Source organism: Nicotiana tabacum, chromosome 3, assembly GCF_000715075.1.
Source record: "Nicotiana tabacum cultivar K326 chromosome 3, ASM71507v2, whole genome shotgun sequence".
Lineage (NCBI taxonomy): Eukaryota > Viridiplantae > Streptophyta > Magnoliopsida > Solanales > Solanaceae > Nicotiana > Nicotiana tabacum.
This window is the reverse complement of record NC_134082.1, coordinates 130,920,339-130,943,157: the sequence shown is the minus strand read 5'-3', so window position 1 is coordinate 130,943,157 and position 22,819 is coordinate 130,920,339. Positions and strand designations below refer to the sequence as shown.

At 36.1% G+C, this 22,819-nt stretch overlaps 2 protein-coding genes across 13 annotated transcripts; both read left to right on the top strand.

The window, feature by feature from the left end:
• Positions 1-1,852: 1,852 nt before the first annotated feature.
• LOC107811818 (chitin elicitor receptor kinase 1-like) lies at positions 1,853-12,697 on the top strand. 12 transcript variants are annotated; one of them, XM_075249934.1, is made up of 12 exons: positions 1,853-2,013; positions 2,908-3,187; positions 3,299-3,382; positions 8,223-8,290; positions 8,824-9,109; positions 9,426-9,613; positions 10,003-10,092; positions 10,441-10,534; positions 10,641-10,742; positions 11,244-11,471; positions 12,173-12,237; positions 12,328-12,697. In XM_075249934.1, the coding sequence occupies exons 7-10, from the start codon at positions 10,021-10,023 to the stop codon at positions 11,279-11,281; spliced, it is 306 nt and encodes a 101-aa protein (XP_075106035.1). In that variant the 5' UTR covers positions 1,853-2,013; positions 2,908-3,187; positions 3,299-3,382; positions 8,223-8,290; positions 8,824-9,109; positions 9,426-9,613; positions 10,003-10,020; the 3' UTR covers positions 11,282-11,471; positions 12,173-12,237; positions 12,328-12,697. The 12 variants fall into 12 exon arrangements, with proteins under 12 accessions (XP_075106035.1, XP_075106029.1, XP_075106038.1 ...); XM_075249928.1 differs by having other exon boundaries at positions 10,605-10,742; XM_075249937.1 differs by having other exon boundaries at positions 9,426-9,618.
• Positions 6,604-9,610, top strand: LOC142177431 (uncharacterized). The gene is made up of 5 exons (XM_075246007.1): positions 6,604-7,456; positions 8,223-8,290; positions 9,037-9,109; positions 9,214-9,315; positions 9,426-9,610. The coding sequence occupies exons 1-5, from the start codon at positions 6,604-6,606 to the stop codon at positions 9,608-9,610; spliced, it is 1,281 nt and encodes a 426-aa protein (XP_075102108.1).
• Positions 12,698-22,819: the final 10,122 nt, after the last annotated feature.

Here is a 22,819-nt window from a genome sequence, read left to right as displayed (position 1 = left end):
AATTTTAAACATTTACAATAAAATAACTGGTTAACCCAAGTGGCAAGCTAATATAAAGCCATTTGGCAAATTATGACAATATTTGTTATAGTATTTAATTTAAATTAAAAGACAAGATATCTATTTAAATTTAAATAGAAAGATAGTAAATAAGATTCTTTTGAATCTAAATGGAAAGAAAGTTAAATTTGAATTAATTGATTAATTAATTAGGAAAGCTAATCAACACATAAATGTTCGAATTCAAACGAGAGGCTCAGAGAGTGAGGCAAATTGTTTTAAATAATGAGAAAGAGTTTTTTGAAATTTGAGTTCACAACAAAAATAACAGAAAAAACAAAAAAATGTTTATTACTAGAAATAAGACTAAAAAATCTAGGTTCGAACCCATAATCATAATTACCGAGTTGTTGGATCAAAACTTAACTTTCGCAACTACCTTAGGGATAATGTTTAATTATGAATCGATTCAGACATTGGCTAAACAAATGTCAATTGTGTTGCCTTACAGTAAAATTAATTATCCAATATTTTATAATTTATTTTATATCTCAATTGTTTGGAAGCAATACATATATTTTTTTTTGTTTATTTATTTTTCTATTAGTTCTAGCAGTTGCTATGCTAAAATATATAAAAAAGGAGGATAGATTCTTCTCTAATGGCTCAGGTATGAACAATGACTTTTTAGCGCGTTGTTGATGTTTATGTTCTCTCAAATTGTATGAGCCAATTGATCGAGCAACACACACACACACACACATATATGCGCACGCACGTCAATTAGAATGAAATAGATTTGTATAGGGTAAACACATAGATGAATATAATTACACTATTTGGGATTGTTATTTACACAAAATAAAGTGAATCATAAAATCATAAGATAAGATTCATTTAATTAAGAATTACATGTAAGAACTCGTCTCTTTTAGTACATGTGCATCGTAGAAGAAAAATATTTAAAGTAGATTAATATTTATTTAATTATAATATATTAATCTTAACTATATCCCAAAAGTATCATTTAAATTGTCAAATTGTATGGTTAAAATTGAGGTAACTAGCAAAATTATTGAGCAAATTACGATCCAACTGTTTTATAAGTTGGTAACTCCCAAAAGTTAGAATATATTGGTTGTTAATAAATTATTACGTATGTATATATTAATTTGTCACTGTGTATAGGTTGGTAGAAGTTGATGTTGATGTGAGAATTTATTATGTTGAGATAATAATATATTATATTTTTATAATTTAAATTAAGATATTATTAAATATATTTTTATTTGTTATTACCCTATAAAGTATGACTTCACTCAGCTTCAATATAGATGAAATAGTTTGACTTGACACGAAATTTAAGAATGAAAAAGAAAACTTTTGAAACTTATGGTCCTAATAGTTTTGTAGCGCCATGATATTTGCACGGGTGTAAGAACTTCTCCTTATATGTAAAATGGGTAAAATAAAAAATTTAGAGTTAAATTATTTCCAAATACATAAATGTGTCATTCTTTTGGAACAGATTAATAAGAAAAATATTTTATGTAAATTGAAAGGGAAGGAGTATTTATTTTTGAATCATATTGTATTTTTATTTGCTTGTATCACCGGCTATATATGAGGTTATAATATTTAAGTTTATGTCAATAGTTATTCATATAATTTATTTTTTTTAATTTATAGAATTTAACAGGATCATAATATTATTCTCACATCGTGCGGGTACTAATACTAGTATTAATAAGGGACAGTTTGGGAGCTTCCGGTTAGTTGCTTGCACGCACAGGGGTATTTTCGGAATTTTGCAACCAGGGTACATGTAGGCGTCTGCTCCAGGTTTTGACACGTGCTTACAACACCGTTTTTTAGCTAACGCAGTTCTCATCTTCACTGGCGGTTCCTCTGTGCTCTGTGTGAAAATTCCCCAAATTCCTCCTGCTTTCGTTCATCTCCGTTCCTCTCCTCTGGCACTGTTAGATTTCGTTGCATCGTCTGTGGAGCTATCCGGTTAGTTTACTTTTGCGCTCTTCTCTCTTCTTGATTTTCTCAGCTTCTGTTATTTTTAAATTATTATTTCATCACAGGTCCTATTCGATTAAACTGTATAATTGGGGTAAAACAGTTGGTCGATGGTTTCTCTCTTTTGTATATACTTCACAATCGCTAGAATTAAATTTTCTGAGATGACTTTACCTGGGAACGGAAATCCACATAAAAATTTTGGCTGGTTTACTTCTGAATTTAGTCAACTTTTTCTTTTTCCTACGGTGGTTGTGAAAACGAAATTGAATTTATTATTTGCACATACCTAGATTTTCTGTTTTGAAGTTACTTTTCCCGTGGCAAGTTCTACTGGATTAGTATTGTTTCAACTAGGTAAAGAAGTTGGTCTGCTATTTTTTCCTTTCGGGGACGGCGTGGAATTGACCTTGGTAAACAGAAAATTCGAAGGAGTCCAACACTAAAGGGACATATAGAACTCTTAAAAGAGTGTACGAAGGTGAACAGTTGAATTTTTATTTAGCTGTGCAAAATTAAAGGAACAAGCAGTAATTAATTTTTATTTTTACTCAGTCTCCTCTAAGTAGGAGCTTGCAAAGCTAGAAACGACTAATCTATTTTCATTTGTGGTGCTTTGTTCATTTGAGTTTTATACATTGTTTTCTGTTGATTAGAGTAGCTGATTAGATGACCATCTTTCTGAATTTGGTGGCTTTTTATATGTTGGTGTCTCAGTTTACGCTTTTTCTTTCTTCGTACTGTGATATCTTATTCTACTGTTGTGCGGCATGAGTTACTCCAGAGATATTCATTGTGCAGATATTCTGAATTGTTCCTTCATGAGTTTCTCTTGTTATTTGATGAAACAATATATTTACAAGGTCTCACATTGACGTGCAGGACGCCTGGAGTACCGACGCTTGCGAAAAGGCACATTAATGGATCATCGACAATCAAAAAAGAATTCTCACTCGGTAAACGAAGCTCATGATAAAAATACCAAACACCGTAAAATAGATAACTCTTTAGCAATGACTCAGAAAGAAGAAAAGTTGTTGCAACGCCGCCTCAAATATCGACAGGCAACAACTAATCGGCTTCCATGTGAATCTTGATGGAACGATATCTCACATACAGCATGATATTAATATTGGAGTAGCTTTTCCAACTTCAGAAACAGGTTAAAAAATCAAATCTGTTATTTCTTTTCTTGCTTTTTTAGTATATACATACACAATGATTATAGATGTGCTATCCCTATGTATCATGACCATTAATTCTTACCATGTAGTTACTGTGCGAGGAAGTTTTTCTTCATTGGATGCATATGACAAGGAGAAAGATGTGCTTCATCCTTTTCATGTTTTCGAAAAAGGTAGGCCCAAAAAAATATGGTGTCTATTTAAATTGTTGTGTTTGTTACGTGCAACCATAAATTAATAGCTGTCTTGAACTACGTTCAACATCGGGTACCGCAAATAAATCATGTGCTCCAACCTTTGAAACAACTGCAACTAACGGTTAGTATGACCACCACCCTTCAGTGATAGTATTTACAATTTAACATTTCTTCTATTTCTGCCCCGTAGAATTGTTTGCAATATGTAGGTCGTGTAAAGAATAAGAAAACTACGATTAATATTAGCCAACTACGCTCTGACTATGTTCCATTAAAGAAAGTTCCATGTTGTAAATTTTGCTACGCAAAAAAGTTTCAATATGTACCGCTTGGATTTTGTTGTAACAATGGTATAGTGAGATTGACCTCTCACCGAATGCCAGATAGACTGAGAAATTTATATGTAGGAAACAATGCAGAAAGCAAGCACTTCCAAATGTACATCAGAACATATAACAATTTATTTGCGTTTACCTCACTTGGTGTCAATTTGATAGAGATTTAGCCAAGAGAAACCGTGGTATCTATACGTTTAGAGTTCAAGGACAGATGTATCATCTGATAGATGATTTATATCCCGAAGAAAGAAAACCAAGAAACTTTGCAACTATACTTTTACGATAATCAAAATGAGGTTGAAAATAGAATGGCTTGCTCCAATAAAATAAACGAATCTATAGTGAAGGAACTGATTGACATACTAAAAGATAATCCATACTCTTATATTTCTTCGATCTTTAACCGACATTCCAAACCTGCAAAACTTTCATATAGCATTAAAATGTGACACTGGATTGGATCAACGAGTATACAATTTGCCTACTGCTATTGAGATTGCTGCAATATGGGTTGATTAAAATGATTGTGCTGCTACTTATGCACCGCATGTTCAAATTTACACTCAAAGCCGCAGGACACAAAGAGTAAATTATTACTTTGGATGCTATGATCCTTTACAGTACCCGTTGTTATTTCCACATGGTGAAGGTGGATGGCACTGTGGTATTAAAAAGTTTCACGGGTCAGAGAATATCCCTAGAAATCATACTTTGTCTGAATTTGAACAACTGCCAAATATAAAAAAAATTTACCTCCGTTGAAGGATACCTTGATATGGAGCTCAAAATATGCAAAAAGGAAACGCAAAAGAGATACAGTCTCGGTACATGAATGCTACTGTTACAAGCTCCAAATGAGAAATGATGATGAAGATGAAATTTTACATACGGGGAGATTATTTCAATAGTATTCAGTTGATGAATATATAAAATTGGAAACTCAAAGACTGGATTTGTGACATTCAATCAAGATTTGTTTAGAATGAGTATGCTTCAAGGGCTTCTTGACATTTTAAGACTTGGTGAACGAGATGCTTCTAACGTTGGAAAGCAGATATTTCTGCCAAATTCCTTCGTAAGAGGCCCTAGAGATATGCGTCAATATTATACGGATGCTATTGTGTTAGTGCAACATTTTGGAAAACCTGATCTGTTTATTACTATGACATGTAACCCATCTTGGATGGAAATAGAAGAACATTTGTCATCAACTGATCAGGCACAAAATAGACCTGATTTGATTAGTCTGGTATTCAGGGCCAAAATAGAAGAGTTGAAGGCAGATATATTAAAACAAAATGTCTTCGGAAAAGTTGTTGCTTTTATGTACACTGTGGAGTTTCAGAAATAAGGTTTGCCTCACGCTCATTTTCTTATTATATTAAGTAATGAACACAAATTGTTGAATGCTGAGGCGTACGATGATATAATTAGAGCAGAATTACCAGACGATAATGCAGAACCAAATTTGCGTAAGTTTGTTCTTAAGCATATGATGCATGGTCCTTGTGGTAGTTTAGACCCAACAAATTCTTGTATGGACAAAAAAGGTTGCTGCAAGTTCAAATATTCAAAAAAGTTTGCCGATCAAACATCGAAAGGAAATGATTCTTATCCAATTTATAGAAGACGAAACACAGGAGAAGTGGTGAAAGTGAGAAGACAATACTTAGATAACTCTTAGGTTCTTCCATATAATCCCTATTTACTTGGAAAATTCAACTCACATAAATGTCGAAGTTTGCTCTGACATCAAAGTTGTGAAATATCTTTACAAATATATTTGTAAAGGACATGACAAAATTGCATTTTGTGTACAGAATAATGATACAACTATAGAGATAGATGAAGTAAAGAATATCAGTCCGGCCAGGTGGGTATCACCGCCAGAAGCGATATGGCGTCTATTTGGTTTTCCTATTAGTGAAATGTCACCAAGTGTTTATCGTCTTCAACTACATCTTGAAGGCCAACAATTTATTTCTTTTAAGAGTAATATGGATATAAATACAATTCTGAATAATCCAGTGATCAAAAAAACGATGTTAACAGAATTCTTCTACATGAATGAACATGTTGAAGATGCCAAGGAGCTCAAATTACTGTACAAAGAATTTCCTGAGTACTCTGTGTGGTCCTCGAGCGACAAATTTTGGGCACGTCGAAAACAACGTAATGCTGTTGGTCGCATCATAACGTGTCATTCAACAGAAGGAGAACGATATTATCTTAGATTATTACTAATGCATGTCCGAGGACCAACATCGTATAATGATCTTTTGATAGTAAATGGAGAACCTTGCAGTATTTTCAGAGATTCTATAGAGAAGAGGATTGCTACACTATGATAATATTTTAATAGAATGTATGTCTGAAGCAGCAAGTTATCAAGTTATCAGATGCCATACAGTTTTTAAGACGTTTATTTGCTACATTATTGCTGCATTGTAATCCTGCTAATCCAAAAAGATTATAGGAGTAATTTGAAGATTCAATGACCGATGACTATAAAGTATTGAGAACTATTGAAAGACGAGAAATTCGATATCAAGCTTTGAATCATATCAATGATATTTTACACTCTATGGGTCATGATGTAAATGAGTATGAACTCATCCAAGAAGCTATTAAGCCTTCCGCAGCAACAAAAGAGGCAAAAGAGATTCAATTTGAAAGATCTATCATTGTTAGTAAGGAAGACATTTTCTTACATACGAGATTAAATAAAAATCAACTTATAGCATATAATGTTATCACTGAGAGAATATTTTCAAACAAAGCTGGTGCATTTTTCGTCGACGGTCTTGGAGGAACTGGAAAAACTTTTTATATCTTGCTTTATTAGCAACCATACGATCTATGGGATACATAGCTTTGGCAACAACCACTTCTGATGTTGCTGCCTCCATTTTCCCGGGTGGGCGTATTGCGCATTCGCACTTTAAAATTTCCATTGATATTGATGAAAATGCCACTTGTAACATTACCAAACAAAGCGCACTTGCTGGTTTAATCCGAGATGCAAAGTTAATTGTGTGGGATGAAGTATCTATGACAAATAAAAGAATGCTAGAAGTTTTTGATTTACTTTTAAAAGATTTCATGAATACAAAGGTCTTATTTGGTGGCAAAGTTGTCGTTCTAGGAGGTGATTTTAGACAAACTCTACCCGTTGTCCGAAACGGAAACAAGAAAGATTTTATTAATGAAAGTTTGCTCTATTCTAGAATATGGAATGAACTTGAAAAATTACGACTCTTAGAGAATATGAGAGCCAAAACAGATCCTGCATTTTGTGATTATTTGATTAGAATTGAAAATGGACAAGAACGAGTTAACTCAACAAACAAGATTGAATTTCCGAATTCTTTAGTCATTCCTTTCACAACCGAACGAGAATCTTTAGACAAATTAATTAGAGAGACATACCCAAATTTGAATTTGTTCTACTCTAATTCATTATGTACAGATTCCCGTGTAATTTTGACTACAAAAAACGATTTCGCCAATGAAATAAATGACATGCTTATTGATCAATTTCATGGAAAAGTAAGAACATTTATTGGCATCGATGAGACTACTGAACTTAATAATCAAACGCAATTTGAAGACTTATTACACAGTTTAAATCCAACCAACATGCCTCCTTACAAATTATCTTTGAAAGAAAACTGCCCGATGATGCTTTTACAAAATTTAAACCCATATGAAGGTTTATGTAATGACACACGATTAACCTACTGTGATTTTAAAACTCATGTTATAAGTGCTAAGATTACAACAAGTGATTTCAAAATACGCGTATATTCATACCGAGAATACCATTGTTATCATTACAGGGTGAAAAGGTACCAGTTTCATTTAAAAGAACACAATTTCCAGTAAGATTGTGCTTTGCTATGACTATAAACAAAGCACAGACTCTGGATTTTGTTGGAATTTATTTGCGAGAACCTGTATTTTCACATGGTCAGCTTTACATTGCCTTATCAAGAGCAAAGTGCTCGAACTGTGTAAAATTGTTGATTCGGCCACCGACACCAACTACCCATGATGATCATTCTACTTGGAACATAGTTTACGACGAGATCATTCGGAAAGCAATGATGTGATGTATTTTCCCTAAGGTGATTCCATAGGTCATTTGTTGCTTCTCTTGTCTTACTGTCCTACATTTGGTCGTAGATGCGCATCATTATCTTACATTATTTTGTTCTTACAGTGAAGTTTCTTATTTTAACCGTTAATAGACTATCATACGTTAAAGTATTTCTTATTATAGTTCCTGAGAGATTGAAGTTGCAACAATGTCTAGCCCGACTAAGTTGCTCATTTGATGTTCTTTTCTTAGTGTTTTTTTGCACACGCTCACCTCTCTTCTTTTGATGTTATTTCCTTATTGTTGTTCTGTTCTTGTTTCTTTCTGTATCATTTTATCTAATTTAACTTGGAGATCCAACTTCTACTGACAATTGCAGGCTCGAAATTGGGTAGTCTGCCTTGCGTTCAAAGAAAGAGAAATCTTTTGGATACATATACACAGAAGGTATTGGTGCAGCATTTCCCTGTACATGTAGTGGCTTTGACTATCTTTTGTATTAGATTTTCTTAGCTTTAGCCTTACTAAGATATTCACACCCTCCTTAGCATTGTTTATTGTACTACCGTTGTTAAACTTGGTAAACCATGTTGACTGTAATATTTATATCTCTTTACCAAGGTGTTTATACTCATATTCTTTGCATATTTTAAGTACAATTAATCAAAATAGGATGAGTTCTCACAGAAATCGATGCGAAAGCATTAAATGGGAACTATGTTCATTATGTATTCTAAACGGAAGAGCAATTTTTGCATACTACATTTACAAGCAGTCACAGTTAGTTACATGTTGAAGGTTGGCTGATATTGTAGTATTCTTCTCTGAAATCTCTATTTCTCAAAAGTATATTGCAGATCAGAATGGAACTTATCCACCATTAAGGACTTATACAACATTTTTCCAACCCGAATGACCTTTTGATTTATGTTTCAATGCTATAATATTGATAGATAATTATGGTTTCTTGCTCTTTACAGCTCAACAGCTTGCTTGCCCCCATTTTACTGCTCCAGTGACATCTTTTTCACCTTATCAAGTCTGAGGTATCGAAATAGCTTTGATTGTGATTGTAATCTACTAGAAACTACATTACTGAGAGGAATTTCAGGTTGAGCAACAGCTGGCATATCAGTTGCAGCAGTTCTTGTAGTAGCCCGTTTAGCAGCTTGCATGTACCTTATATTTTATAGATGCAGGAAAGGGAGGAACAATTGTTTGTTCACTTGACACCTTACAAACATAGTCATAATGAACATGTTCATGGTAATCTTCATGGTTTTCAATCTCTTGACGTATACTTTAGTTACCCATCAAATTATACTGTGAGAGTTTCCACTGTATCTTGTTTCTCATTTCTCTTGCTTTAGGCATAAGGAATCACCATTTTCATGATGACTATTTGTTAAAGATATTACTCCAGTTGCCATTTCTAAAAATACAAGCTTCCTGCAATATGATTAATGATGAAAGTATGCCAACTAACTGTTCTATGGAAGCACTTCGTAATTCATCCTTGGAATAACTTTTGTAACTAAATATAGGCTTTGATTTTTTTTTTTAACTGACTCACGTCATGCAGATTTAGAGAATTCTTCAAAAGGGGATCCTCTTAGTAAGGGTGCTTCTCCGGAGCCCCTCGAAGAATCACAGTGGATCAGTTGTTGGAATTTTCATATGAAGAACTTGCTGACGCCAGCGACAACTTCAGCACAACATACAAGATTGGTCAAGCTGGTTTTGCATCTCTTTACCATGCAGAGTTAAGAGGCAAGGTTTATTATTATTCTTCTTTGATTGAAATGATTAGCAATTACTTATTTGGATACCTAAATTCATCATCAGCTTTGTTGGAGCTGCTTTGTTATGTCACTATCGCGTCATTCACATAATCGTCTGATTCAACAACAATGATTATGCTTATTTCTTACTCCGGAGGAAATTATTCTTTTTCAGTTTAAATTTTAAGTGAGCATGCAGAACAAACAGTTCCACAATTGTAAAAATTCACAATATATTTCATATTTGCATCCTGTCATCTACATTAGAGGTCATGTACTTCATTGAAAGAACCCCTTGATGTAAAAAAATTCGTATAGTTTGGTTTTCTGTTTCATGCTGCTAGCTTGTTAATCACCTTTGTCTCAATTAATATGCAGAAAGCTGCAATCAAGAAGATGAATATGCAAGCAACAAAAGAGTTCCTTGCTAAATTGAAGGTTTTGACCCATGTTCATCAGTTGAACTTGGTAAATTCAAACCTCATAGTGATATACTATGTTTCTGCAATATTTTGATTACTATAGTTACAGAGTCACTATGATATGATGTGCCACCACGAGATGGTGAGATGATAAGTCTTTTAATGTAACTTTCAAAAAGATGGTGCACGTTTCCTTCTTTTTTTATTGATAAACTTCCTTTCAAAGATTCTACATTGCTCAATATTTCCACTCTATTTACTGATCTGAGCCATTTATCTTGCCAACGTGATATTTTCCTTGTGAAAGTTATAATTGGTGATTTAGTTCTGCTTCTTTAACCTAATACATCATAGAGAACAGGAGGTAATATTTCACATGTTGAAACTGTTGCAGGTACGTTTGATAGGATATTATGTTGAAGGATCTTTGTGCTTAGTCCACGAATACGTTGAAAATGGAAACTTAAACCAACACTTGAATAGTTTAGGTAAGTATCAGTTCTTCTTATTGCCAAAAAAAAAAATTCATGTCTAATCATGTTCTCGAATCTCTCTCAGTTCCGTATCCAATCATGGTTCTTCATTTCCAAGCAGAACACTGTTGCCATGGTCTACCATTGGTGCAAGCTGCTCTACATGCAGCTAGAGTCCTAACCAGTATAACCTTTGGTTTTTTGTATCTTCAGATCTGTCCAGGTAAATTGGTTGTCAGATATGTGTTTTTGATATTTTCAGTTTTCTTCTCGATCGTTGTTTCTTCCGCATTACCTGAATAACTATTTCTTTACTATTGGTATCATTTCTTTCTTGCCTATTTTGCTTTGTTAGCTTTTAAGTATAGATTTTATCTTCTGTATTTTCCTTGTAGCTCTTTCGCCATCACGTCATGTCACTTTATTTAAGCTCATTTCAGTCAGTAACATATGAAGTAAAAAGTACTACAAGTTCTTCGGTAGTCTTGCTATATGTAAGAAAGTCTTAGTAAATCTGGTTAGGCTTAGAGTAATCGAGCAATTATTCATATTTGTTAACATGTTACATTCAGATTCAGTCTTATATTTTAACATGCGAGTTTAACTATACTTGTTACTTAACTGAGAATTGTCAGATTCAGTATTCTTCAATTTTATTTAGGTATTATTCACTGTTAATGAGAATTAGAAGGTGCTTTTTGCTGACTCTGGTTATTATGCGCAGCTGAATCTGGTACGTTGCAAGATGCAATACTTATATGACGATAATGGACGTAAATTTGTTGATACATCTGAAAGAATTGTAACTATATCTGGGCACTGCTATCCTGGCGTAGTCAAAGCCATCATAAACTAAAGCAAACACTTATAGCACTCCACCATCTTAAACCTCAGTCACGCAATTACTGATTCTGCTGAGGCGCTTGCTTCTAAGTTACCTGATGATCTCAAGGTACTTTCTTATTCTTTGCCTTATTATCTAAACCAACATATCAAGTTATGCCACTTTTACTTAGTTTGGACCCCGAAACAAGTTCAGTAATAAGGGTTACCAATTGGTAATGCCTTGAGATAAAGAGTGAAAATAACAAGTTCCCGCCAACTTTATGATGTACTTCATAATACTGCTTCGTCTTGGAATGAATTTTATGGTGAGCATGTTGCTATTCATTCTTTTTAGCTTCATTGTAAATTCCCTCTTGTTAATCTTTTATTTCATCGATGTTGTTGCTGTTACTTACTGAATTTCGAGCTATGCATTTTGCCCGAAGAGATTAAATATTTATGAAATTCTTACAAGTTTATTTTATTCATCAAAAATTATGATGAAGGTAGCCCTAGATTTGTTTTGATATTGCCTGGATATGCAGACATAGACAAACTTTTTGAGCACATTTGCTGATCCTTTTTTCTCTTTAGCTTTAGATGATATAATTCTTCTTACTGTTTATAATGGTGCATGCCAAACCAACCTAAGTGAAATTGTTAACTTCTTGTGTACATGTGTGAAAATTTAGAGACAACCAAATCACAGTGACATTTCACTGCTCGCAAGTACAAGAGACTACAAACAGCAATACCTATCCAGTATAATCCCCACAAGTACAAAAAACTAATGGTATTCTTTTCATCTTTTGGTTGCTTGAAATGCAGAATGGCAAACAAACGATCCAACAAGAAGAATCAAGAGCATTGGCTTCTTGTGTCAATATGTTAAGGTATTAAATGATGTATTTATTCGTGACTCCGTTCTATTTCTACTTATTTAATATACTGAATCATGACGGCTAAATATTATACGTTAACAGGAGCACTTTTGCACCTACAGTAAATTCTTTATGAGGAGCTACCATCACTTGGTGTGAAGACTGACCAAAGCTGCTTTTCCTAGAAATAACGTTCAGCTCTTGTCTTTCCTGCTGCAGTTTTATAGCTGCATGATGCTGCCCAAGCTTTGTAGATGAATGCTATGTATTTGTTATCTCTTTTGTCTATCTCCTCTTTTTGAGTATATATAATGTGTTTGATATAATCAGCCAAATGTATTTAATTATCAATTTTTGAGTTGTTTAACTTTGTGCCAAAGTTTTTCGTCTTGGTTACTTGTGAATGGTATGACTGTATACACATAGAGTGTAACATAAGTAGTTTTTAAATTTGGTTGAATGTTTTTTGCAATTTGATTGTGTCTTGTGGAGTGGGAATTTGGGTGTTGTTTAAGTTATTAGACAATGTGTATATAACTTGGACAATGAACTGTAAGTATGCTATTGACTTATAACAGGCTGGAAGTGTTTGAATGGGAAGGTTTCTATTTTGGGGTTTCGCTTTGATCTAATTCAGTCAAGGGAAGTACTTTCTGAGACATCCAGTAATTCAAGTCAAAATGTTGGAGTAACAGGAGGTAATCGACTTGTAGATCTATAAGTGGGGAATTTGAATTTTATAGAATTCTCAACTTTTCTTGGCTGACTAAGTATTATTCCTTCGTAGGAGGCCGTAGAGATATTGCGTTAGTACAGTATTTTAAAAAACCTAATCTCTTGGCTGACAAGAGGGGTTGGTCTGATGGTAAGCAACCTCCACTTCCAACCAAGAGGTTGTGAGTTCGAGTCTCCCCAAGAGCAAGGTAGGAAGTTCTTGGAGGGAAGGATGCCGGGGGTTTATTTGGAAACAGCCTCTCTACCTCAGGGTAGGGGTCCCCAGACCCCACTAATCTGTTTATAACTATGACAGGTAACTTACTGAAGTAGTAAAGTAAATTGGATCATGCGTTTCCTTATCTAAGATTGCTAACAGCAGATAGCAGAAGATGGCACGCTAATATAAAATCTCGTTGTAACGACGTCTTCCAGTTATTATTGTTAACTACTTTAAGTCTACCCTTACTCTATACTGCTGTCTTAACAGAAATCCTACAGAAAACTTTTATCAATACTAAAACGTATTCCATTACTACGTATAACATTAAAAAAGTGACCCGATGTACTTTGGCCCGTGTTCAGCGCCGGCTTACTTCCACTAGTACATGAATATATCATTGTTTTCATCGTTTAATTAGTATTTTGAGATTGAAATTGAGATTTTTTGCCTAAAGTTTCATAATGTAAATTTTTAAGTTTTGAGCATCGCTTTCGAATCGGATTTGAGTGAAACTAGTATGGTTGGACTCGTAAGTGAATGGGTTGTCAGATTTTGTAAGTTTTTTGGGGTTCCGAAGCGCGGGCCCTGGTTGGACTTTATGGTTAATTTTTGGGTTTCTGATTAAGAATTTGACCTTTGTCATTTAGAATTATTTCCTTGGGCTTATTTGATGTATTCGAGTTGCTCTTAGCTAGTTTCGAGCAATTCGGAGGTTGGTACGTGCAAGATGACATTTTTGGAGCATCACTTGGCTTGCTCGATATTGGAATTTGCTTGTTCGAGCTGAGTAACACTTCTAAACTTGATGTTGAGGGGACGAAACCCCGAATTACATGTTATGTGATTGATGTTGAGGTGACGTATATGCTAGGTGACGGGCGTGTGGGTGTGCACCGTGTGAATTGTGACTCTGTTATTTCTGTGGTATGGTGTAGTTACCTGATCTTACCTGTAACCATGAAATTTCTACGTACTTGAGATATTGAGCTGTGATTCATGTTAGAAACCATGTCTAAGCTACATGCATATCCTGTTGGGACCCACTGAGGTCATTTCTACGAATGAGTTATCTGCTTTCATTGCTTTATGTACTCAGTCATACGCATTCATATGCATATCATATCTAAGTCTCTATTACCATTTATTGACACATCATATCATCATTTTGGGCTAGTTTTATAGCATTGTGAGCCCGAAAGACTGGAGAGATTGATGACTGAGTGAGGCCGATGGCTTGATTATGAGTGACATTTATAGGATTGGGCTGCACGCCGTAGTGGTTATACTGATTTATGATAGCGCTTGGGCTGAAGGAGCCCTTTCGGAGTCTCCACACCCCCCAGTGAGTGCGGTTAATTATATTGAGGGATGGATCTTCCCTGGACATGGATCTTGTCTGAAGCATTTATATACCTGGGGATGGATCTTCCCCATGTGTTGGATTTGGCCCTACTCAGTACTTAGCGACTGATATATTTTGGGATGGATCTTCCCTAGGCCGGATTGGCTATATACAATACTGAGTGATTGAGCATGATGAGTGGAAAGTGTGAGACAATGAGATTGAGTACTCTGAGAGTGTGAGTGGATGAGTTCATCTCTGAGATACATTGCATTGACATGCACACATAACATACAGGCATAGAGATGCATTTTCCTCATGCTGTACGGTATCACGTCATTCGTAACTTCTCACACATATTGACATATGAGCATAGAGAGGTATTTTACACTTGCTATCTGGAAAGAAAATTAAACATCTTATTTATTGTTGAAAGGATTTTTGTGAAAAATTACAGTTTTCAAACTTACTCGTATTTTTGATAATTTCAGTAAAGGAGTTGGGTTTTCTCTGATATACTTGAAAAGTGGAACTATTTTTTGGGAAATTATGAAAAAGCTGAGCATTTTATCTCTAAGTTACTTCTTTTATTACTTGCTTTATGTTGTTATGAACTGTTGTTGGCTATTGGTATTGGACCCGACCTTTGTTTCGCTCGTCACTACTTTCAACCTAAGATTATGTTGGTTACTTATTGAGTACATGTGGTCGGTTGTACTCATACTACACTTCTGCACCTCGCATGCAGATGTTGGATGCTGATGTTGCTGTGTTCAACGGAAGCTAGATTTGAAGACGTACCACATTCTGGTTGTAGTTGCCTCTTGTTCATGGTAGACTTAGATTCATAAAGATCTGTTTATGTACAAATCGAACTGATGATGTATTTATTTTATACCAACTTTGTAAATTCTAATCTTAGCAGCTCATGATTTGTACTACCAGTCTTTGGGAAATATATAAAATGCAGATATTTTTCTTTTACTTAATTGTCTTATTGAATTTCATTGGAATTGGATAGAGGTTAATTGGCTTACCTAGCGGGTTGGGTTAGGTGCCATTACGACTAGTTGGATTTTGGGTCGTTACAAGTTGGTATCAGAGCTCTAGGTTCATAGGTTCTACAAGTCATGAACAAGTGTCTAGTAGAGTCTTGCTGATCGGTATGATGACGTCCATACCTATCTTCGAGAGGCTACATGACAGTTAGGATATACCTCTCATCTTTCTTTCCTTATCGTGCAACATTGATTCAACTTGAAGCGTAACTCTTTGAATTCCTTCCATGCATTCGTATGTGCATGTGAGTGCTCGCTATCAACTATGCATCGACAGCTTATGATTCCATGGATGAGGTGAGATGTGATTTCAGTGTGCTAATGATGGGCCAGTCTGGAGGACTTGAGGCCGAGTTTTGACTATAGCTTGAGATCGGAGATTTCAGTTGTGTGAGCACGCGTTTTTGGTCTTATAAGTCCGGTAGTGCCCCTATAAGTGGAATTTATGGCTCGATGAGTGGTTGGATGGCCGTATGAGTAGGATTTGACTGCGGATGTGTTTAGATTGTTTGAAGGTGATGGGAAAAGTTTGCTTAAGATGTGAAAATGACTATTGGATGCTCGATTTCTGTGGATGTGTCATACAGTCTTGAGTTATGAAGGTTTTTGAGAGATTCTTTCGTGTTATTTCATTTGTGAAACAAAGTAGAGTTTCGTGTCTTGTTAATGGGTTCAGACTCAGGAAGATTAAGTGATTGCGTAGTAGGTGTGGCTGTGAAAAGGTATAAAAAGATGTTAGTTTGAGGCTAAACAGGTGGGTTATAACCTGCAAGGTAATCTACAGATGTGTGATATTTATGATGTTGTGTGGAGGCTTTATTTTCTATCAGTAGGTTATATTTGTGCTATTTGAATTTGGATCGGTTGTAATTGTTGACCTGGCCGTCACAAGGTTGAATGTGAGATTTGTAGATGCTTTGAGGTATTAGATGGTTTGTGTTACATTAGCTTATGAAAGTTTTAGTTTAATCTCACTGCGGTATTATGTTAGTAATGGGGTATGGTTATTGTAAGTTATCAGATGCTTTATTTCATGGATTTGAGCCAACTTGGGGAGTCTGCTATCGATGAGTTAATTGCACGGTTATGTGTTGTATTGGTTTCAGTGTGAGACATACTTGTGGATCGGTTATGACTTGCAGAAGCCGGTTTTGAGGATGACATAAGCAAGGAAGTTTCTGGATGCATGATGTATTATACTTTATGGGCATATGTGAATAATGGAATGATTGAGTTGTTATTCGTGAAAGATGTAGTGCGCATGAGGTAGGAATTTGCTCGGTTGCTTAGATGTGTGGATTACTTCTTTGGGTGTCATCATGCTAATGTGGCACATGTCGTTCGGTCTGTTTGGGCAGTGCAATTGAGATTTGAGTAGCGTAGACGACCCTTGAGAATGATTCTAATGGATTCAAGATTTATATGTAGCAATTGAGAATTTTGCAGATTTGTATATGGCTAGAATCTGAGAGTTACATTGGATGGTGTCGAGACTAGCAGTATTTCTATACCATTATGAATTATACATTTCAGTATTAGGAAGGTGAAAGAGACAACTTTAGATTCACATAAGGTCTTTTCAGAATGGGTATCTTGGTTGTGGTACTTTTGGGGTGCTTAAGAAGAGATGTAGTAATATATAGGCCTTAGGGCGGTGTGGCTTTATGCTAGGGTCTCGTGTGGTGAGTTTTGGTTGAGGATTGTGGTATTATGGGCAAGGAGAAGTATCGACTTGAAGTCAATTTGAAAGAAACTCGGAGAAGTAGGACAACTTGATAGTAGGCTGGATCAGCACATTAATGGATATAATCGGTTCTTTGGGTATTTATGATGTGGCGAGTCTCTATAGGTGTTTTGCGATAATGCTCTTGGATTTTGGTGACATACATGGATTGGTTGAGCTAGAGGGATTTGGTTATGATAGTTTGGTTATGTGCAAGTGGATTCCAAAGAGTTCTCAATAGTTTCTACCACAGTTCGAGGTGTATATTTCCTACTGGCGTGTGGAACATGTTTATGTTGCGTATTGTGATTTTCTCCTAGACGAGATCAAACGGAAGGTTCCTAGCTAATTGAGTATGTAGTTTGCTTGTGACTCAGAGTTGATTTTGAGATTCTCGTACTTTTCGTATGATGGCATAATAAGTGTGGTGTGTTGGGTAGGATTGAGATTTGCATGTGCAAGGTCACGATTCAGTTTTGAAAGGAAGGTCTTGAATTCTTAGGCAGCATAGACGGTTTCAGATGACTAGGTGAATGATATTACTATTTGGAATTACTTGAGTAGAGTGTACATTTCAGAAGACACATTGTGTTTTGATTTATGGATACTTCATTGGTATTGCGGTACTCTCCTGGTTGATCAACTACTGATTTTCAGATGTTGCCATGTGGCACGGCAATTGGAGAAGTATTCCTCATGAGATGATCATGTATGAGAGATATATTAGACATTCACGCGGCGGAGTTAGGATCAGATATGGTGATTCGTGCGTTCTATGGATTTAGAGACTGGAAGTTCTCAGGAGCAGATTGTTTCATGGTTGTGTACTGTGAAAATGTGGCCAAGTTAGTCAGATCATGGTATGTGTTATGGTTAGGTCATTGTGGACCTTTAGAGGGTTATTTATCTACTTGTGGATGACCAGAGTTGATTTGGGGCCCATCAGTAGGCCTAATGAGGATTTGTATTCTCCGGATCGAATTGGATGACTATGTACTGCTACTATTGAGGGATGTGCCATTCGGTTGGAGTTGAGCTTATTCGTGTTCTGATATGTTCTATGTATTATTCTTCTATGCTAGGAGGGGGTGATTAGTTGGTTATATACACACTTGGTGCGGTTCGATTTGGGCCTTATAGTTGAATTTGAGTGAGAGGGGTATTATGGTGTTGAATGATTGATTGCGCATTAGTTATGTTCTATTGGGTTTGTGTGGCATTGTGTCATTTGCTTCTCCGTGGTTATGGTCGTGCATCTTGGGTACTTGATGTCGAATTCCACGTGGTTGTTTATTTTGAGCAGGGTGGCTTGAGGTATTTCATATGGACTAGTGATTTGATGGGGTCACACATTACAGCGAAGTTATGTTGGGATATGATCCTTTGTGTTAGATTCATGTGTTATGGTTCTACGGTGTGTACTAGGTTTTTAGCATCTTATTGTGGCGATACTTGTTGAGCTTGCGGGACGGTTCTCTCATTTGAGTCATTTTCTATGTTTGAGTACACTTAAATTATTGCATATTGGTACACGGATTATACGGTTTGACTTCGATTCGTCGTTACGTGTTGTCACTATTGACGTATGTTAGATGGATTGTCTAGAGAATCGGCTCAGGTATGTTAAGGCTATCCATTCTTTCTTTTTGGCATGATCCATATGATTCAAATGAAACGAGCAAATGTATAACTTCCATAAATGACTCTATTCATAGAAATACTAGAGGTTCCTATGTTCTTGATTCCCCATATGTCTTATCAGTCTATTGTCTGTTCATGGGTCTCAGAAAATACGTATGTTGATAAAGTTTATTTCATGATAATAATTAAAGGCATAATGATCTTATGACATTCCGATAGATTTTATTGATGTACTTCTCATGCATTGCATTCATTTATACATAAACATTGACCCATGACCAGATGACGTTATATACGCATATATTTCTGTATATATATGTATATAGGATATGGCAAAAGGTTACGACGTTATATACACACCACTACCTGATCAGTTGGTATACGTTGATGATTTGCCCAAAGTGGCTGATATGATATGATGAGATGCCCTCAGATGCTTGATGATGATATGAACGCATATCCCCATGCATGGTATGACATTTATACGCATATGCATGATATTATAAGTATTAAATGATTCACAGAGCTATTCAGACTTACATGTCGAGTCTTTTACTCCACGTTTCTCTCATGTGAGAAAATAATATTATTAATTACTTAATTAAAGTATTGTATAATCCTATTTATATACACTGAGTACATAATAATATTTATCTACTTCTTGATATGGGACACTTATACATGACTACCTACTTAAGACTTCCCTCAAGCCGGTGCATATAAATCATATGTACCGAGCTTGTTACAGATGTAATTAATACGAGAACCAGTAAGAGACTTGGTGAAAATATCTGCTAGCTGATCATTCGACTTCACAAACTTTGTAACAATATCTCCTGAGAGTATCTTTTCTCTGACAAAGTGACAGTAGATCTCAATGTGTTTAGTCCTCTCATGGAACACCGGATTTGACGTAATATGAAGAGCAACTTGATTATCACACACAAGTTCCATCTTGCTGATTTCTCCGAACTTCCACTCCTTGAGCAACTGCTTGACCCAAACTAACTCACACGTTGCCACAGCTTTGGCCCGATATTCAGCTTCGTTTCTAGACCGAGCAACTACATTTTGTTTCTTGCTCTTCCAAGAGAACAAATTACCTCTTACTAGAACACAATATCCAGATGTAGAACGTCTATCAGAAGGTGATCCTGCCCAATCAGCATCTATGTACCCAACAATCTGCTCGTGACCTCGATCCTCGAATAGTAACCCTTTGACTGAGGCTAATTTTATATACCGAAGAATTCGATCAACTGCATCCCAGTGACTATCACAAGGAGAATCCATAAACTAACTTACAACACTCACCGAAAAATAAATGTCAGGTCTAGTCACTGTGAGGTAATTCAATTTACCAACCAACCTCCTATATCTCGTAGATCCCCCTTTCCAGGCAGAAGCTTAGTATTCGGATCCATAAGAGTGTCAACAGGTCCGCAGCCCATCATTCCAGTCTCCTCAAGAATGTCTAAGGCATACTTCCGCTATGAAATAACAATACCTAAGCTAGACTGAGTGACCTAAATACCTAGAAAATACTTCAATCTGCCCAGATCATTAGTCTTAAAGTGTTGAAAGAGATGCTGCTTTAGATTAGTAATACCATCCTAATCATTGCCAGTAATAACAATATCATCAACATAAACCACCAGATAAATACACAGATTAAGAGCAGAATGCCGATAAAACACAGAGTGATCAGCTTCACTACGAGTCATGCCAAACTCCTGAATAACTGTGCTGAACTTACCAAACCAAGCTAGAAGGGACTGTTTCAAACTATACAGTGACCTGCACAATCGGCATACAAGACCACTAGACCCCCCTTGAGCAATAAAACCAGGTGGTTGTTCTATATAAACTTCTTCTTCAATATCACCACAGAGAAAAGCATTCTTAATGTCTAAATGATAAAGAGGCCAATGACGTACAACAACCATGGACAAAAAGAGACGAACATATGCTACTTTAGCCACGGGAGAGAAAGTGTCACAATAATCAAGCCCAAAAATCTTAGTTTGTCCTTTTGCAACAAGACGAGACTTAAGCCGATCAACCTGGCCATCTGGGTCGACTTTGACCACATAAACCCAACGACAACCAACAATAGACTTACCTGAAGGAAGAGGAACAAGATCCCAAGTGCCACTCGCATGTAAAGCAAACATCTCCTTAATCATAGCATGTCGCCATCCTGGATGAGATAGTGCCTCACCTGTAGACTTAGGAATAGAAACAGTAGACAAAGATGATACAAAAGCATAATGAGGTGATGACAGACGATGATAACTTAAACCGACATAATGGCGATTAGGATTAAGTGTGGATCGTACACCTTTGCGGAGTGTAATTGGTTGACTAAGAGGGGACAAGTCCACAGTAGGTGCAGAATCTGATGCAGGACATGAATCACATGGGCTTGATATTGGACGTGGACGACGATGATAAGTAAAGAGTGGTGGAGCTGCAAAAGATTAAACTGGACTAGGTGGTGGAACTGGAGCTACATGTGGTGGAACTGGAGCTATATGTGGTAGAGCTGCCATTGGAGCTGTAGGTGGTGGAACTGGAGTTGTAGAGGAAGATGAATGGCAGATAGTGACTGAATTTCCAAAAAATGAAACTGGTAGCACCTCTGAAATATCTAAGTGATTACCTAGACCTATGAAGTATGATTGAGTTTCAAAGAAGGTAACATTAGTGGACATAAGGTACCGTTGGAGGTCGGGGGAATAACATCGATACCCCTTTTGCTTTCTCGAGTAACCTAGAAATACACACTTAAGAGCACAAGGAGCTAACTTATCTTTTCCTGGAGTAAGGTTATGAACAAAACACGTGCTTCCAAAGACACGGGGTGGAAGTGAGAACAAAGGTAAATGGGGAAACAGGATAGAGAATGGAACTTGATTCTGGATAGCTGAAGATGGCATATGATTAATAAGATAGCAAGATGTAAGAACTGCATCCCCCCAAAAATGCAACGGAACATGAGATTGTATGAGTAGGGTACGAGCAGTTTCAATAAGATGCTTATTCTTTCTTTCAGCTACCCCATTTTGTTGAGATGTGTACGGACAAAATGTTTGATAAATAATCCCATGAGAGTTCATAGACTGCTGAAATGGGGAAGACAAATATTCTAGGGCATTATCACTATGAAATGTGCGGATAGAAACCCCAAATTGATTTTAAATTTCAGCGTAGAAGGTTTGGAAAATAGAAAACAACTCAGACCAATTTTTCATCAAAAATATCCAAGTGCACCTGGAATAATCATCAATGAAACTGACAAAGTAGCGGAATCTCAAGGTAGAAATGACCCGACTAGGACCCCAAACATCTGAATGGACTAAAGTGAAAAGTGACTCTGCTCAATTATCAAGACACCGAGGGAAATGGGAGCAGGTATGCTTATCGAGTTGACATGACTCACACTCTACAGTGGACAAGTAAGATAAACCAAGTACCATTTTCTGATGTTTTGACAAACTGGGATATCCCAATTGTTTGTGTAATAAATCTAGTGAATCGGTAACAAGACAAGTTATTGAAGGAAGACAAGATGTGAGTCCAGGTGATTTTGCAAGGATAAGGTGATAAAGTCCATTTGATTCACGCCTGGTACCAATGATCCACCCCGTACTACGTTCGTGTCTAAAAACAAGGTCATCAAGAAATAAAACATCGCATTTAAGTGATTTGGCTAAGCGACTAACGGCTATGAGATTAAACGGACTATTGGGAACATAAAGAACTGAATCTAAAGGTAAGGAAGGAAGTGGGCTTGCTTAACCTATTGCAGTTGCCATGGTTTGAGTCTCATTTGCCATTGTAACTCTTGGAAGAGATTGAGAATACGAAATACTAGTAAAAAGAGATTTGTT

Excerpts from the sequence above, each read along its gene's own strand:
- LOC142177431 (XM_075246007.1), top strand. The coding sequence starts at position 6,604 with ATGGGATACATAGCTTTGGCAACAACCACTTCTGATGTTGCTGCCTCC. Across the intron at positions 8,291-9,036 it reads TGGATACATATACACAGAAG|ATGCAGGAAAGGGAGGAACA; the intron begins GTATTGGTGCAG and ends TATATTTTATAG. Across the intron at positions 9,316-9,425 it reads CAATATGATTAATGATGAAA|ATTTAGAGAATTCTTCAAAA; the intron begins GTATGCCAACTA and ends CACGTCATGCAG.
- LOC107811818 (XM_075249928.1), top strand. The coding sequence starts at position 10,021 with ATGAATATGCAAGCAACAAAAGAGTTCCTTGCTAAATTGAAGGTTTTG. Across the intron at positions 10,093-10,440 it reads ATGTTCATCAGTTGAACTTG|GTACGTTTGATAGGATATTA; the intron begins GTAAATTCAAAC and ends AAACTGTTGCAG. Across the intron at positions 10,743-11,243 it reads GTATCTTCAGATCTGTCCAG|CTGAATCTGGTACGTTGCAA; the intron begins GTAAATTGGTTG and ends TATTATGCGCAG.